This window comes from Ipomoea nil, unplaced genomic scaffold, assembly GCF_001879475.1.
Source record: "Ipomoea nil cultivar Tokyo-kokei standard unplaced genomic scaffold, Asagao_1.1 scaffold3069, whole genome shotgun sequence".
In the NCBI taxonomy this organism is placed as follows: domain Eukaryota; kingdom Viridiplantae; phylum Streptophyta; class Magnoliopsida; order Solanales; family Convolvulaceae; genus Ipomoea; species Ipomoea nil.
In genome coordinates this window covers 8,459,841-8,476,199 of record NW_017619497.1, presented here as the reverse complement: position 1 = coordinate 8,476,199, position 16,359 = coordinate 8,459,841, and the positions used below count along the sequence as shown (strand labels likewise).

At 34.2% G+C, this 16,359-nt stretch overlaps 1 protein-coding gene across 2 annotated transcripts; it reads left to right on the top strand.

Annotated features, from left to right (window-relative positions):
* Positions 1–1,465: 1,465 nt before the first annotated feature.
* On the top strand, positions 1,466–10,230 carry LOC109165276 (mitotic spindle checkpoint protein MAD1). Of its 2 annotated transcripts, XM_019313961.1 has the most exons (17): positions 1,466–1,857; positions 2,240–2,339; positions 3,141–3,301; positions 3,655–3,852; positions 3,937–4,029; positions 4,530–4,646; positions 4,823–5,070; positions 6,141–6,312; positions 7,068–7,178; positions 7,272–7,475; positions 7,724–7,886; positions 8,365–8,464; positions 8,563–8,632; positions 8,933–9,061; positions 9,362–9,400; positions 9,714–9,831; positions 9,933–10,230. In XM_019313961.1, the coding sequence occupies exons 1-16, from the start codon at positions 1,666–1,668 to the stop codon at positions 9,801–9,803; spliced, it is 2,187 nt and encodes a 728-aa protein (XP_019169506.1). In that variant the 5' UTR covers positions 1,466–1,665; the 3' UTR covers positions 9,804–9,831; positions 9,933–10,230. The 2 variants fall into 2 exon arrangements, with proteins under 2 accessions (XP_019169506.1, XP_019169507.1); XM_019313962.1 differs by lacking the exons at positions 8,933–9,061; positions 9,362–9,400; positions 9,714–9,831; positions 9,933–10,230 and having other exon boundaries at positions 8,548–8,632.
* Positions 10,231–16,359: the final 6,129 nt, after the last annotated feature.

The window sequence follows — 16,359 nt, the reverse complement described above, 5'->3', positions numbered from 1 at the left end:
GTGAAAACTTGAAAAATGATTTCCAGAACTCATTTTCCAGGTTTTCAAACACACCCTTAAAGCACATAACATTGCAAAACACGAAACACAATCTACAACCGATAAGGAGATTACTATGTACACATGAATCACCTTATACCTTAAACTACTCAAATCTCTTCAATTCTATTTGAACCAACGCATTTTGTTTCCATCAATTTATTTGAACTTACTCAAAAACCATATATAGTGGCACCAATTATTGCATCGCACGCTTTCTGATTCTTGCCGTCTATCATTTCGAGCTGGTACATCAACAGGCAAGCACCATCAATATGAGGTTCAACTATTTATAGACATTAGAAATAAAGTTAGAAAAAATACATCTGGAATGAATTGGTTTCACTCCAAATTTGGGTCATACATTAAGTTATGTCGTTGCAATCATATGTACATTTTCTTCCCTATAAATACACTCCCTTTCAATTTATATGTTTGTCCCCATACTAGCCCGTTGTTTAGTCCATTATTATTTTCAACGGTTGTAAATACTCCCGTAGTTATTTATCTCATCATTCATGAGTGGGTAGTGTGTTTTGCCTCTTTAATAGGTAAAGTCGTGTTAATTTCACCTTTCACAAATTATCGACCAATTATTGGACTTGATATTACACAAAGGGGTGAAGTATTTTGGTAAATAGTTGTTACTTGATAGCTGTTTAACTAATTGAGTTAGTGTATTTGACTATTCTCTTAAACGTCAATCATGGTCCACACAAAACTGTGAACCATATTGTCAAATAATATACATTTAGTATACAAATAATGTACTTTCAGTATATTAAAAATGTACATTATATTCAGGAAAAATACATTATTTAAGTACTGAAAGTATATTATTTTGTATAATGTACATTCAGTATACGAATAATGTACTTTCAATATATTAAAAATGTATCTTTTGTTATGGTCCACATAATAATTTGCCCTTAAATGAAGTCTAAGTTGCAAATTATTGAAAATTTAAAATCTGGAGTGCATTCCGCAAATTATGCTGTGGAAACATGTTCACCATGCGCATGGTTAACACATGGGTAGATCCATAATTTCTATGCTGTAGATTCATAATTTTGTTTTTCATTTGTTGTTAACGACGTTTCTCTTTTTACAATCGCATTATTTCGTCTTCGCAGTACAAATATTATGAATCAACAATACAAAAATTATGAATCTACAATATAAAAATTATGTATCTACAATATAAAAATTATGAATCTAGAGCTTAGAAATTATGGATCTATCCCGTGTTCACCATGTGGTTCCACAACATAACTATCGAGTGCATTCAGATCCACGAAAGAGTGGCCCAATAGAAGCCCACATTAGGATTTGGATATTTTCAGTTTGGCCCGAATGAGTTTACATTTGGGGACCCGATTACCCGAATGGATATATCCGCGTCGGAGCCATTTTTTCATTTATCAAAACAGGGAAAATCACAGAAAAAAAACGGAAGAAAAAGCTGAAAAGCCATATTGGCGCTTCCATTTTCAAAGTGGACTACCTTTCTCCCACACGAGCCGAGCTCCGAGTTGTGCCTACGCAGTATACTACGCATAGAGGTAAATCAATTGGTTGTTCGATTGCTAAGCTTTAGGGTTTCTGTGAATCGCGAAGAGGAGGAGAATGATTATCAGAACGCCACCATTGCGGAAGCGAAGGGCGGAGTCGGAGGCGAAGCCGGTGGAGGAGAACAGCCCCATTTCGAACCGTCAGCAGCTGGTCATCTATGAGGATGATCCTTCGGCGCCGGAATCTTCTCACGATCATCCTTTCACCTCCGAACAGATGCTCTGCACGTATCAATGCCGTCAAATGGTATTTTGGTTGCCATTCGTTGCTATACTTTCTCCTTTTGTTTTCTGTTCTCTGTGATGGCTCCTACTACTTAGGTTCCATGATGGTGGTGTTGCATAAGCATTTACCATTAACTATTTTTAGCGAATTTCGGGGCTGGATGAAGCAAATGTAACAAATCAATGCAAGCAGCAGCTGCTTTGTGCATTTATATCTTGATATTTATTTTGCTTATGTCTAAGTGTTCTATACTTCTATTCATTTGATATTGAAACTTATGTTTCCTTTAGTTCACTGACTTCACTCTTCATACTTCTATTCTATGAGTTGAGATTCCCCCTCCCCCCTTCCCCATTGTTATTCATTGATTTGGTCATGTCTCAGCTGACTTTTCATGTACTAGGTAAAATCAGAGTTTCTGGATGCCTTAAGCAGTGCAGAAAAGCAAGCACAGGATTATCAGTCCAAATTTGAAGCTTTAAATGATGAATTGCGCAAAGCTGGTGGGTCATAGATCTATACTAATTATGTCCCAAATCTAGTAAAAGACTTCTAATTATTTTAGGAACTAATCTTCAAGGAATATGATTGAGTAGCAAATTGTGCAGGGCAAATTTGAATACAGCTTTGCTGCTTTAGGCCAAACAGTGATTGAGGCATCTGTTGGTTCAGAAATTAATACTTTCCAGAGCTTTACTGATTTTGTAACAGCCAACTCAACTCAACTAAGCCTTTCTAAAGGAAAACTATAAATTGTTATGCCTTGATTTCCAATTTTCCTCTGGAATAGTAGAGGTTTATTTTTGTTTCTATATGAAAAACTGTACATGACTTCCTATATTTATATATACTTGCGACACAAGTTGGGATAAGCCTACTACAATCTAGGGTTAGGGTTTAATATACTATTTTCAATATTTATAATCAAATCTATTATTAGACCAACGGAACACACCCTAAACCAAAACTCAATGTCAGCACAGATTTAGGTACCTGTTATGTAGTCAAAAGCTTCATATTGGCATTGAAGTAGAGTGAGTTCCCGATATGATATAGGCAGGGAGGAGATGGAGGCATGGAGCTTCTCAAGTAATATAGAGTCGTTGTAGTGCAATTTGCAAATATTACACATATCTAGCTACATAGTTTTCTTTAGCCATTCCTCTGATTTGTTTCCTTGTATTCTACTTTATGCATAGTCTTAGCTTTTTTTCATCATGAAATAAAGGTGTATTTTCTATACTAAATTTCACATTTGGGATTATGATGAGTGCACTGACAATTTGACATGGACTCACATGTAGATGCTGAAAGGAAGAAATTTCGTGATCAATTCCTCTATGCTGAACAAGAACTGGCTGCTGCTAAAAGGCGTGAAGAATCACTGCAGGAACAGCTCTTGAAGGAGGTTGATTCATCTGAGGAACGACTTAGAAAGCAACTGCAGTTATACAATGAACTTGAGGTGCAACAGTTTGAATTAGTGTGTTTTTTTTTTTTAGATATGTCAATTTTGTTTTTCTTCATTGACTTGCAGTAAATCAAGGGAGCAGGTATTTGTAGTTTGTACTGTAACTTTCACATTATAATGCTGATAAATGGTATCTGCACCTTTTTTTTTTCCTATGTTTTATTAACTAACCAAATTCTGTTAAAAGAAAGGCACCATGTAGCACTGAGTGTTGTCTTTTTTTATTACATAGAATCTGTATTCTGATGATTTTGATTTTTGGCTGATTCTTCTTCGTGCTAGACTATATATATAAAACCTTTTTGTTGCCTAAGCATAATTGTTTTATAATCTTGTTTGGTCTGTAGGTGAAGTTCCAACATGAGACAAATCTTCGTGCAAAAGCAGAGTCTGCAGCATCTGCAGCAGAAGAAAAAGCAAGCCGCTGTGAGAGGGAGTTCAGCAGTTTGTCTGAAAGCATAGAAAGGGAGAAAAGTCGCCTGCATAATGAACTTGAACAGCTAAAATCAGAATCCAAAACTTCTGTCACTAGAATAAGTAAAAATGTCAGAAACCTACTATTTATAGAAACATTGATTAAATGTACTTCTCTTGGTTGTTATCTAATATCTGATCTTATTTTTGTTCAGTTTGAAAGAATGGAGTGCAGAGCTGTCAATGCTGAAAAGGAGTCAGTCCTGTTGAAGGAACAGATGGAAGAACTTAGAGTGCGACTCAAAGAGGTTACCACTTCAAGTCATTTTAGCAATCCCTTTTTTTTTTTTTTTTTTTTTTTTTTTTTTTTTTTTTTTAATTTTTATAAATAATAATTTTAAAATTTTATTATTGTTTTCTTCTTGTGATTTCTTGCACAGGCCTTGTATAGGCCGGCAAAAGTCCTCCCAGTTTTAAACTGAGGACTAGTTGGGGATGCAAGTTTCATCATGATTTTGCATTTTATCATGGGGTCTTGAGTTATGTGGATGGTGACTATAAATGGGAATTATGATGTTTGGCTATGATTTCCCAAATTGTCACTTTCCATAGATGAGATTGACTAGTTTTTCCATATTTCTAGTATGTACTATGGTTAGACGAGATTGACAAGTTTTTCCAAACTTGCATTTGTTATTCTCTTTTGGTCTTTTTGCTTGTCTTTTATAATTGTGTTATTAGTTGTTCTTGTCTGGTTTCTAGTATTTCTGAGTTCTATTGATGTGAGAGAATTCTGTTGCTTTACTAGTGCATGGAACAAAAAAGTGAAATGGAGAAGAAGTTGTCAAGTATCACATTTCCAGAAGGTTCTTCTGCAGATAACAATATCTTGGTTAAGCATTTGCAAGAAGAACTAAGGAACTATGTAAGTTTTGAACTAAATCACACTATAATTTTTGTATGATCTGCTAAAAAGCAGCCTGGTGTAGTGCCACGATGACTAATCCAGAACTTCTTGTGGTGAAACTCCTTATACTGTTTATTTTGAGAATTTCCAAGTCTATTTATACATTGTATGTTTGGTTCCCATCATATTCTCAGGAGGCTGAAGTGCGTGAAGCCAGAAAGTTAAAATCATCTCATGAAAACATTGAATTGTTGAAGGAAAAATTACTTGAAGAAAAGGGTCGGAGGGATAGGGCAGAGGCGGAGTTACTTAAATTAGCAGATATTCAGCTGACTGTTAAAAAGCTTGAGGATGAATTGTCTACATGGAAATCAATGGTGCTAGAAATCCCTGGCGTCTCATGTGCTGATGATATACCTCGTAAATTTGCCTCTCTACAAAAGTATGTGTCTAACACGATATTCTTTTATGGCTTCATTTTTTAGTCTTGAGCTATGATAATTGGCAACCTCTTCATATGTGGGAAAATACTTTGCGTATGACTGTACACTACTTGCTTGATAGCTGATATTGTACGCTATGTTTTTCTTTTATATCAGCACTTTTTTTCTCCTTTTTTTTTGGTTTATGTTTTTGTTTTTGTTTTGATTTTTTTTCCTTCATTTTCAGTGTTCCTCTTATATATCATATAACTATCTTGTTAAATACTCTTTCCAACTGATGTGACCATGGATTTTACATTGGACATGTTCAAATCGTTTTAAATGGATTCTCATTTTTTTTTCCTGTGTATCACTTGTGCCTTTTCCACATAAAATTTGTGTTCCACTTGTGCCTTGTTGACACAAAATCATTCTTAATTTTGTTAATTCATTCATTACCTGACATTTATTTTTGTGTTCTCATGTCAATTATGGTTATCTTATGGACATTTTGCATTTTCTCCACCCAACACTTGCTCCCATAAAACATAGCCAATATGAAGACATCAAAGCAGAATTTATCAATCACCTTAGCAAAAATTTCAGTCACATAAAATATCTGTTCCAATTTATCCTACTGTTATAAATTTTTAGATTCATGTCACCATTGATCTTTCCATATGAAGAATAGATCCAATGTGAATTGCATACATTAGGTGCATCATTTCCATTGAATTTATTGATGCCTTTTCTCTAGTGTTAATAGTGCCGAAATTGCATTGCACATGCTCGTTTTTGGTTCTACCCAATCTGGACCTTCTTGATAATTAATGAATTTATTCACAATATAATGGCATATAGTCTATCACTGCTTTCCATAGTTCCAATTTTAATTATTTTTGGCTATCATTGTAGTTTTTCCTTAATTATGGAAACCTTTTTGTTTACTTGTCAAAAATTATCAGAGCTCTTTAAAATGAATCCCCTGGGAGTATAGGTAACATTTTGAGCTCCTCAATGATAGAGGTGAAGTTTAACTACATTTCTGTTCCGATTTGTTTCCATTTCACATTCTTCTTGTGTGATGCAGAGAGGTTCTTGATAGCATGATAAAAATGGGAGAGGCTCAGGCAAGTTTGAAACAAATGGAGGTTGCTTTGGACAATGCAAAGCTTGATAAAAGCAACACAGAAGCTGAGGTTAACCTGGCAAAGGAGAAGGCAGAAATATTGAAGTCAGAGTTGAAGAGGACTGAATTGATGGTTGGGTCTTGATTAGTTGTCTTATGCTTGCCGAATTAATTTATTTCATTATTCTTGTCCCTTCTGTCTTTCTGCTCCATTGCTGCTTTTCTGTGCATGTCTAGTCTGTTCCATACTTGCATGGAATTTTCACTGATGTACTTATTTTCCTTACTGTTGCCCTTATAGTGAGGCTACAATCAAATTAAGCCCCATCTAGGATTGAGTTCTAATTAGCTCAAACAAATTCAATAGTATTTGTGCTCTAAAGGAGTTCAAATCCAAATAGATTCCCACCAAATAATCATTTGCTTCTTGGAGGTCAGTTGGGTACAAAATCTGAGGGTGATGGACTGATGGTGCAGATGGGGTACAAACCTAGTTGGCTAGACCAGATGCTTGAATAGGAGCTTACATATTATTTTACATGTACAAATATGTGGGAAATGATAATGTTATGGTGTACATAACTTTCTCTAGGATCAACTTTAATTCTTGAGGACTAGAATTGGATTCCAGATTCATAAACTAAAGTTTACAATTATTATATACACAAAATTAACAAAAAGGTATCAAAATCTAATTTAAACCCTTGTGTAATCAAGTTCTCAAACTCATTACTCAACTGATTCTGCCAAAATTGATCGAGTCAAACTCAACCTTTTAAAAATACTTGAATATGCCAAGTCCTCCAATCAAATTCCTTATAACCTCTTAATTTACATAGAATATTTTCATTTGTGTGTGTGTTTAATTGTTCTCAATTGCCTCTCTAGCTTGCTTCTGTTTCCGAGGAAAGAGACCGATTAAAATATATTGTTGAAGAGCCAAGGACACAAAAGAGCATGGATACTGGCATTGAGGTCTCAGGTGGAAAAGTTGTTCAGGTCAAAATAACTGGGACCTTTTTCTTCTGACATATTTCTCATTTAATTTTCTAGCGAATAGCGATTGCAGTTGCTAATTGTTTCAAAATACAGGAGCTTGAATTATCTCTTGCTAAGAAGGAAAACTTTATAAAGGAACTAGAGAGCAGTTTATCTGAACAAAAGGAGGTTAATGGTCGTCAGCTTAATGAACTGAAGTTACTGAATGACAGGCTGAGTAGTGAAGCAAGGAGAATAAAGTCATTAGAGAGGGAGGGTGACCGTTTACGATCTGAGATTGCTCTATTGGAATCCAAGGTTGATTTGAAGTTAAATACTATCCTTATGTTTTCGCAAAACAATTTATTACTTGGTTTACATTATGATCTGTTATAACATAATTAAGGATAGTTTCTGTTTTTAATTGTAGTGTGAGTTCTTATTGCTATATTATGGCAAGTAAGATGTTTCATGTGCTACAGATTATTTTGCCACTACCTGTACCAATACAGCTGAAAAGCAAATTATTGAGTATTTAGCTTACCTATCATTTTGTTTTTTCAAAGCTGGGGCACGGTGATTATTCATCTGCGACCACAAAAGTTCTGCGAATGGTTAACACCCTCGGAGTTGATAATGAAACAAAACAAACTATAGAGGCTCTGCAGAATGAGTTGCAGAAGACTAAGGAGAAGTTACATGCCGTTGAAGAGTTGAAGAAACAATCGGGTATTTTTAGGCTTTGTTCTAAAGTTGTGTGGTTTTTTGATGTTCTACTCCTGTTCATGAAAAATTCAAATTATTTTTGCTACTATGCTTAGATTGTGCACATAGAATCTCATACTCCTTGGGAACTCCATGTCTTCTTTTTTCTTGTCAAAATTGGATTCTGTCCTGGAACAATGTTGGACTGAAATTATATTTTTTGAGAAGCATCAAAAGCTAGCCTTGTCATCTTCCAAATTAGTAAGATGCTTGGTTGAATTATATAGGAATGACTACTTAATGATATTTACTAATATTGTTGATATGATATGAATACCATTACCCTTGATAGAGTGATGAGTTTTTGTTCATTTTTATTGCGTTTCCCTTACTTGATCTGCTTTTTGGTTGAGTCGGTATATTTGATATGTTCAGTGTGTCATGACTGAACTTTATAGTCTAGTTGATGGTCTTATTCTTTTTCCAATTGCATATTGTTTAGATTATCCAGCAGATGCTGGAACACTGGTTGACTCTTATATTTCTGGAAAGATTCTGCAGCTCAAAGAGCAAGTTGCAACACTAGAGAAACGGGAAGAGAGGTGAGCAAGCAATGAATTTCTCTTGATATTTGCTTTGCTCTTAATTGCTTCTGGTGGGGAAGTTGAAACATCTGACTTCTTAGTATTCTTTGATGAAGATACAAGACAGTTTTTGCTGATAGAATCTCAGTCTTCAGAAGGGCCTGCTGTGAACTTTTTGGGTACAAGGTAATAGATGATTTCTGGCTATAGCCAGAGCATTTATTAACCTCTAAAGAAAAGCAATTTCATGATAGCAAGGATTTGGCAAATTAAATTACATAGTTGATCTAGCTCCGTTTTGTAACTTAAATTTGTTTAGTTAAATTAAGGTTCCATGTTGTCAGTTAGATAGAAGGAATGGATAATGTCTCATTGCTTGCACTTCTTTTTTATTAACCACTGAACATAATTCTACACACTTTTAATGTATAGAATTAGTTAATAGTTAACCCTCTGTTAATTATGTTGATGTTCATTTTACTACAGATTGTGATGGATGATCACCAACGTGCAGATGGAATTCCAGTGACACGCTTTACACTTCAATCTATCTATGCTCAAAGTGATGATGAAAAACTTGAGTTTGAATATGAATCTGGGAATACAAACATTTTGGTAAGCTGGACTTACTGAATGTTATATTTATATACCTTTTTACAGGTTTGTGGACAAGTTAGGCTTAAGATAGACTGTTTTACCAAGTTATCCTGTCAAAATTGTCACTTGTTCGCTCTAATTGCATGCTTTCTGCCATGCTTCTGTTGGGTGTCATTGTTTTTTGTTTTTATTTTTTTAAGCATAGAGTTAATGATGAAATTAATTGTGATGTAATGCACCTTTGTGATCATGTACTATTTACTATATATTTGATAAGCTTAATGAATTAACTCTTCTTTTATTATTTTATCATATTAGGCAAATCAATACACCTTGCAGCCGGATATATCTCGTCAGGTTAAACTATTCCTCAACACTTTGTGAATGTTGATCCTCTAGCTTATTTTCCTATTGCGGATATATTTTGCTTCTTTACTATTGAATTAAATATGGCTATAGCCTTTTAATATTTATAATAATAATACCAATCTGTTTTCTTCTTCCTATTGCGGATATATTTTGCATTCATACTTGCAAATGCTTAAATTACAATACTAATGCTTCACAAGAGATATTTGGGGTTTTTAGAAGTATATGGAAGCTAATAAATTTTTGGAACCTTGCCAATTTCAATTGCAATTAATTTAAAAACTTATTCTGTGCCTTGCAGGTTGAAATTTTTGTTCGTAAGATGAACTCAATTCCTGCTTTCACAGCGAACTTGACTGTGGAGTCTTTCAATAAACGAACTTTGTCTTGAATTTACAATATGGTTGTCTTCTTTTTGGGTGAGTTTGGAAACTTCCAGTGAACTGATAATTGTGTCAGTTTGCTGCTAATTTTGGTTCCCGTCATTTTATGATGTTCTAACCCACCATTACCATTGCAGTGTAAACAGCGTAGACAAGATTAAGCAGCTTTATGCACCAGCAACTTAAAAGCGTGAATAGAAGAAAAAAGTAAAGTGGTCACAATTTTCTGTTAATTTGATGTATTTAAATGTATCACGCCAGGAACTTTAACATGATTGGTGCCATATTTCTGCACGATTGATGGCTTGTTTCAATGTGCATGTGACCACCACTGGAGATTTTCTCTCAGACGACATAAACCTTTCTTGATCTTCTATTTAAAGAAATGAACGTGTGGGCACAGCTTATCAGTAGTCCACCCATTATTTTTCAGTATTGGTTTTTGTTGACATTTGCAGGCAGGTAGTCTTGGCTGATATGCAATTCCTATTTCCTAATGACATCCAATCCAATCCACCCTACCTTAAGGTATGAAATCTTTCTGTGAGATTATGATTATCATCATTGTGTCACCACAGATATTAGACCAAGAAACTGGCTTAGCTATGAAATTTCTCTCAGAAAAGAACCTACTAGAAATGTTTAGTGTTGAACTGTTGGAGATTGATTTTGACATGACAGTACATAGACCAACCATAGAAAAGATGAGAATTTAGTGGGTGGGTTGTGATATTGCTAGCATATTCTTAGTGCCACCTTCCACGGAGGTTGTTCTTTGTCATTGCATTACATTGTGTCTGCCCAAGTCTAAATTGCTAAAGTAGTCCAGTACTGTACTGTACTGTTGTAGCAGTATCATCCTCCTCAAGCTTGTATATTTGTGTGGTCGTCAAGGTTATCCTCAGATTCTGCTAAATTTCTGAAACAACAGGAACAGGGAAAATCTCATCATCTTCTCTTTTGACTTTCCAATATTGCGGAAAGAAAAAAGAATTTCCCTTTCAAGGGATAATAAAAAAATCTTGTTAGATTGTACATCTTTTTTAAAATTTTTTAAAAAATCACCTATTGCACTTCCACTTCCCAAAGGTTTTACTGTATTGTGACGTGGATCAGAAGTCAGCACACTATGTAAGGGCATCCAATAGGGGACTTTGGATGATTTTTGCAGCTTTTACATCCATGTGGAAGAGAAGTTTGGAGAGAGAAGACTTTGTTTTTTTGTGGGACTCACTGTCTCACAAAAAATCAAGCATTTTGCATCAGTTGCGCGTTACGTGTCCAATGCATGCGTTTGCTGGGTGCGTTAGGTCGGTTAATTTTTTGTTTTTTTGTTTTTGTTTTTTTTTTTTTTCTCCTTTCTCTTCTCTCTCTCAAGTCCTCTCCTAATTTTCTCTGTAAAAACTAACTAAAATCTCCATCTATTGAGGATGCTCTAAGGTGGAATGAGATCTGCTCACCTTGAAAATAGTGATTGAGTGAGTGAAACATATTCTCATATCTAAAGGTCATAAGTTTGAGTTTATTATACACTTGATACAAGTTTTCTTTGTATAATTTACCTCTTTCTTTTTTTTCTTGTCACTGAGAAAGTCAAGTGTAACTCCGTTATTTGATCCATTCCTTTCTCCCATAATTATACCTAGGGCATGGTAGCATCTCATTATTTTTGCCTATAGAAATCTTTTCCGGAGACTGAATTATGAAAGCAAAAGTATAAGACGCACGGGTATTGAATAGTGCGAAAATAAAATTGGATTGTATTAACCAAGAGGCAAAATGATGTGAAAACTTTTGGGGCTTAAAAATTTCAAATATTGAAGAGGATTGCGGGGGTGGACCGCTATAGTTAAAGCAAAGAGCCCAAAAAGATAAGTGGAGCATCTTGACACTTGACAGTATGATAGTGGTAGTCAAATTCTAATGAACATTCAGAGAATCATATCTCATAGTTTGGTTAGGATTTTTTATTTATTAGGAGAATATTTATCATGGTTAAAGTAGGTCAAACTGTACACGTGTGGTTCCTTAGAATTTGGCTCCCAAATATCTCCTTCCTACACTGTTAGTTTTACTAAAGAATGGTCCGTACAGTTCAGTAGACATTATTTTAAAGAAGAGATCAATGTTCGAATCTTGACAAGTCAAAGTGATTTGCATCCTTTCAAACGCTTTGTTGGGTTGAGATTGTGGATTCAACTTTTTGGGAGAAGAAGTTTTACTAAAGATTGAACACATCTTTTAATTTAGTATTAGAATTAGATTAATGCAACATGTTTGAATCTTCATGTTATCTAATAAAATTTAGATTTTTAGTTAAGACAACACATGGTAATTATATCAATATAAAATTGAGTATTGTTGTAATCTTGATGCTAACCCTTTAGGGCTCGTTTGGTTTGCGGAAAATATTTTAAGGGAAGTGGAATTGAAATTCCATGAAAAAATAATTATTAGGAAGATGAATTTCATTGTTTGGTGGGTGGAAAAAGAATTACTGGGAATACTAATTCTATTGTTTGGTTAGATTTGAAATTGTAAGGAATAACGAGTATAAAGACCTATATGTCCCTACAAATTAATAAGAGTAATATAATTAAAAAGAAAACAAGGGTAAAATTGGTAATTCATCTCACTTTTTCTTCCCATCTCTCATGGAAAACAAAATCTTTGGTCCAACCAAGGATTTTGTTTTCCTCAAATTTGAGGAATTCATTGGAAAATAAATTCCATGAACCAAATACCAGAAAACAACATTTTCCTCCACTTTAAGAAAAATGTTTTTCCTTTGAAAAACATTTTCCATGAACCAAACATCCCTTAAAGAAATAAATAACCAATGACTGTAATTTAAAAAAGGTTGAATGGATTAAATAAAAGCTCAAAAGTTGACTCATTTGCAGTGGTGCATGCCAGCAGATCCAATTGTAAAATTAGGCATTTTTAATAAGTGATGTCCCTTTTTCTTATGTGTGAAAACTAATCCTCAAACATTATGTTAATTTGTCTAAACTTTATCCAGATATGATACAAGTTCATTAACGAGACATACTTTTTATAAAAGTCAAACTTTTAATTTTGCTGTTACATTAACAATTCACTTACTAATACTATTTAAATTTTTGGGTTATTGGCGTTGGAGGTCCTTAACTCTTTATTATTATTAGTAAAAATTCTTGTATTAATTTCCTAACAAGGATCATTTAAACCCTGGCTTTGAATTAATAGTGAACCAGATCCACCATCTTTTATTGTGCTGAATAATTATTCTTTCCCCATTCGGATTTGAGTACAAAGGGCCTCAAAGAGCGAATAGTCCTTTGTTTTTCACGGGTATCGCCACACGGTTTAACCCCGATCACCTCCTAAAGAATATGATGCAATAATAGAGCAGATATATGAACCAATAATAGAGCGCATATAGAGACTATTCCCCTTTTTATACTAAAGCAGGGTTGTCCAAAGCTCTTTTCTTAAGAGAGTATATGCTACTTATAGGTTGAAGTCAAGAGTAGAAAAGCCATAGATAGACTATATGTCTAGGCTTTGAATGTCTCCCAAACTATATACACACAAGTTTCATATGATCACATTGTACGTAGCTGTGAGTAGGGCATTTAGTCTCCCTTCATTGTCAAAAAGCTAAGGTACCCAAATCCCTAAAATATTCAAATTTGAAACTACTAAGTAAAAGCTAGTTTGGTATTTTTCGAAAAAAAAAAAAAAAGTTTAGCCTCAAACAAAGAACGAAGAGTTACGATAGGCTTTAATCGATCAATCACATACACAAGGAAATAGATCGGATAGTAATTTCTAATCTTTTATCTATCTTGACCTTCATGTGTGTTTGATGTCCCTCTGAATAACTTGAAGTAACATCTTTTTTACATATCTTATTAGCTTTAGCTCAACACCTTAAATGTTGATTTGTTTGTTTTCTTCCATTGCATGGAAAAAAGTAAAAATAGAAGTGGTCAATTTTTATTTTTTAAAAAAGAAAATGGAGGTAGCCATGAGTGTAGCATTGTATATTTTCAACACATGTGATGATGATATGATGGGGTATGTGTATATCCAATCTGGGTAGTTTAATATATATACATATATACATCCAATTAACCACAAATGAATTGTAAAAGCTACACATGTGACTAAGTAACAGATCTCAAAAGGCAGTAACCTTTATGCGGCCAAGGTCAACTATAGTCCCATACCTGGTTTTCCCCAATTAACCTTCTACATCCCCCTTGGTCACCAAAAACACTATTTTTTTAAAACAAAACAATAAATAAATATTTATTTATTTATTAAAAAACTAAGTTTACACCTTATAAGCTTGTAATTGAGAGATCGACTTGATTAATTAAGTTATAGGATAGTTAGCTCTTCCGTCTCAATAATTCATTTAGAGGGGCCAGGTCACATCTATTACAACTCTGCCATGTGTCACATTAGTGACTGTTGATTAACATAGCGGCCAGTTTAGGCACCAGAAATGTTACGTTAACTCAATTAGTGGAGCTCTAACATACTACTACTAACCTTACTAGTATAAATAGGGGACTATGTTTGCTTGTTATAACATCCTCATTTGTTCAGTTTTTAGCATAAATTTTTAGGTGCCAACTAGGAGGGAAGGAGGAAGGAAAAAAGAGAATTGTCTAAAAAAAAAGTTGTTCTTAACGTGCCCAACAATGCATGCGTCTGACTGGGTGCATCTGTCTCCGCAGATACCTTGCACGCGGAAGGTGGCAAATTAGTTTTATTTTTTATTTCACTTTTATGTGAAAAACCATGTCCTTAGGGCATCTCCATTAAGAATATCAATTTCAATTGGGATTATTTATCTATTTGTTGTGGTTTTTATGTGCCATGAAGGAGTGAGGAAAGAGATCAAAAAAAAGAAAAAACAAAAACAAAAACAAAAACCATCCCGAAATTAAAAAGAAACACTAATGAAAGGAAGACCACTCACGTCCCAGTGGGAGGGCCGATTTGGGGCGCTGCATGCGCATTACGTGCTGTGTTGTGCTGCGCTGAAATGTTTTGCTGGGACCCACTTGCTTTGTAATAACCGGGTCTTTGCAGCAGGATTTTTTTTTTTTTTTTTCACATCACTACAAAAATCTTAAAAACTGTGAATAATCCACAAATGTGAATGCTCTGGGGGCGTTTGGTTCACGGAATCTTAGATTATCCCAGGTAATAGGATTGCCTAGGGGTAAGTAATGTGAGATTTTGGGAATGTAAGATTACCTGATGTGTTTGGTTAAAGTTGTAGGAATGTAACATTAACTTGTTTGGTTGAATGTTATATTTTAGGTTATATTACACCAATTACTTAAATGCCCTCATAGGAATTGAAAGGTGTAAATTGCAAGTCTTTTTTTTTTTTTTTTTTTCCATAATTCAAAATTTAATAAGATGCTTCTACTAATAATAATAATAATAATAATGATGATGATGATGATGATGATGATGGAATGCATACCCTGTAAAGATGCTTCACAGACCATCCAACACCAACAAAATTTAAATTAAAATCTACAAACATGCAATTCCTGCTAATTGATTGTCTTGTTACATAATTTGTGATAAGTAGCCAAATATTACCATTGTAATCTACTTCATTTTACAATCCATCCAACACCACAAATAAAAGAAGACAAATAAATGACGGCAATTTTAGAATATTGGAAATTAATCTCAAATTACCAAACAAAAACTTGGTAATCAGATTACCTCAAATATACTTCCATTTCCTAGGTGGCAATAATCTTGCATTATTTACCCTATTAAATTACCTAAATCAAACATGGGCATCTAAGATTACCTTTCTCAGATTACCAGGCTGGTAATCTGAGATCCCTTGAACCAAACGCCACCTAAGGGGGTTATGCATAGGTTTTGAGGAAAAAAGTGTGAGTTGGAGGAGAGAGAGGGTAGAGTGTGTTGCACGAGGTTAAGGTTCTTTGTCTCCTTGTGTGGGCCCCACAAAGAAAAGAAGCAAGCAGAAAAGTTAGCGTGGGCTGCACATTCGCGCCCAGTCGGGTGCGTGCGTTTCAAGTTTTTTTTTTTCTTTTGCTAACATTTTTTTTAACCTCCTTATCTCATTTTATCTTTCCTAGTCACACCTACAAAAACTCTTCAAAAGTCACACCAAGATTTCCACTATTAAGGATGCCCTTAGATTAGATTGAGACCTCACATCTTCTCCATCCCCTCTCTCTCTCTTCTCCACATAAGCCTTCATCCCTCAAAAACTACACCAAGATGCATTGAAGGGATGCTCTTAGTTGACCTCAAATTAGGAATTCTAATTTCATTTACTCATATTTTAATTTGTACTAATCAACATAGCTCTAATTAACTAAGTAATATTTCTAATACTCATCCGATTGATCCCCACTAGTTCATTAGAATTCTACAACATATCATACATATATATATATATATATATATATATATATATATATATATATATATATATATATATATATATATCTTGAGTCTTGACCCTCTTGTTCGGGTTGTATAACACTATCAAAACTATATATCTAAGAT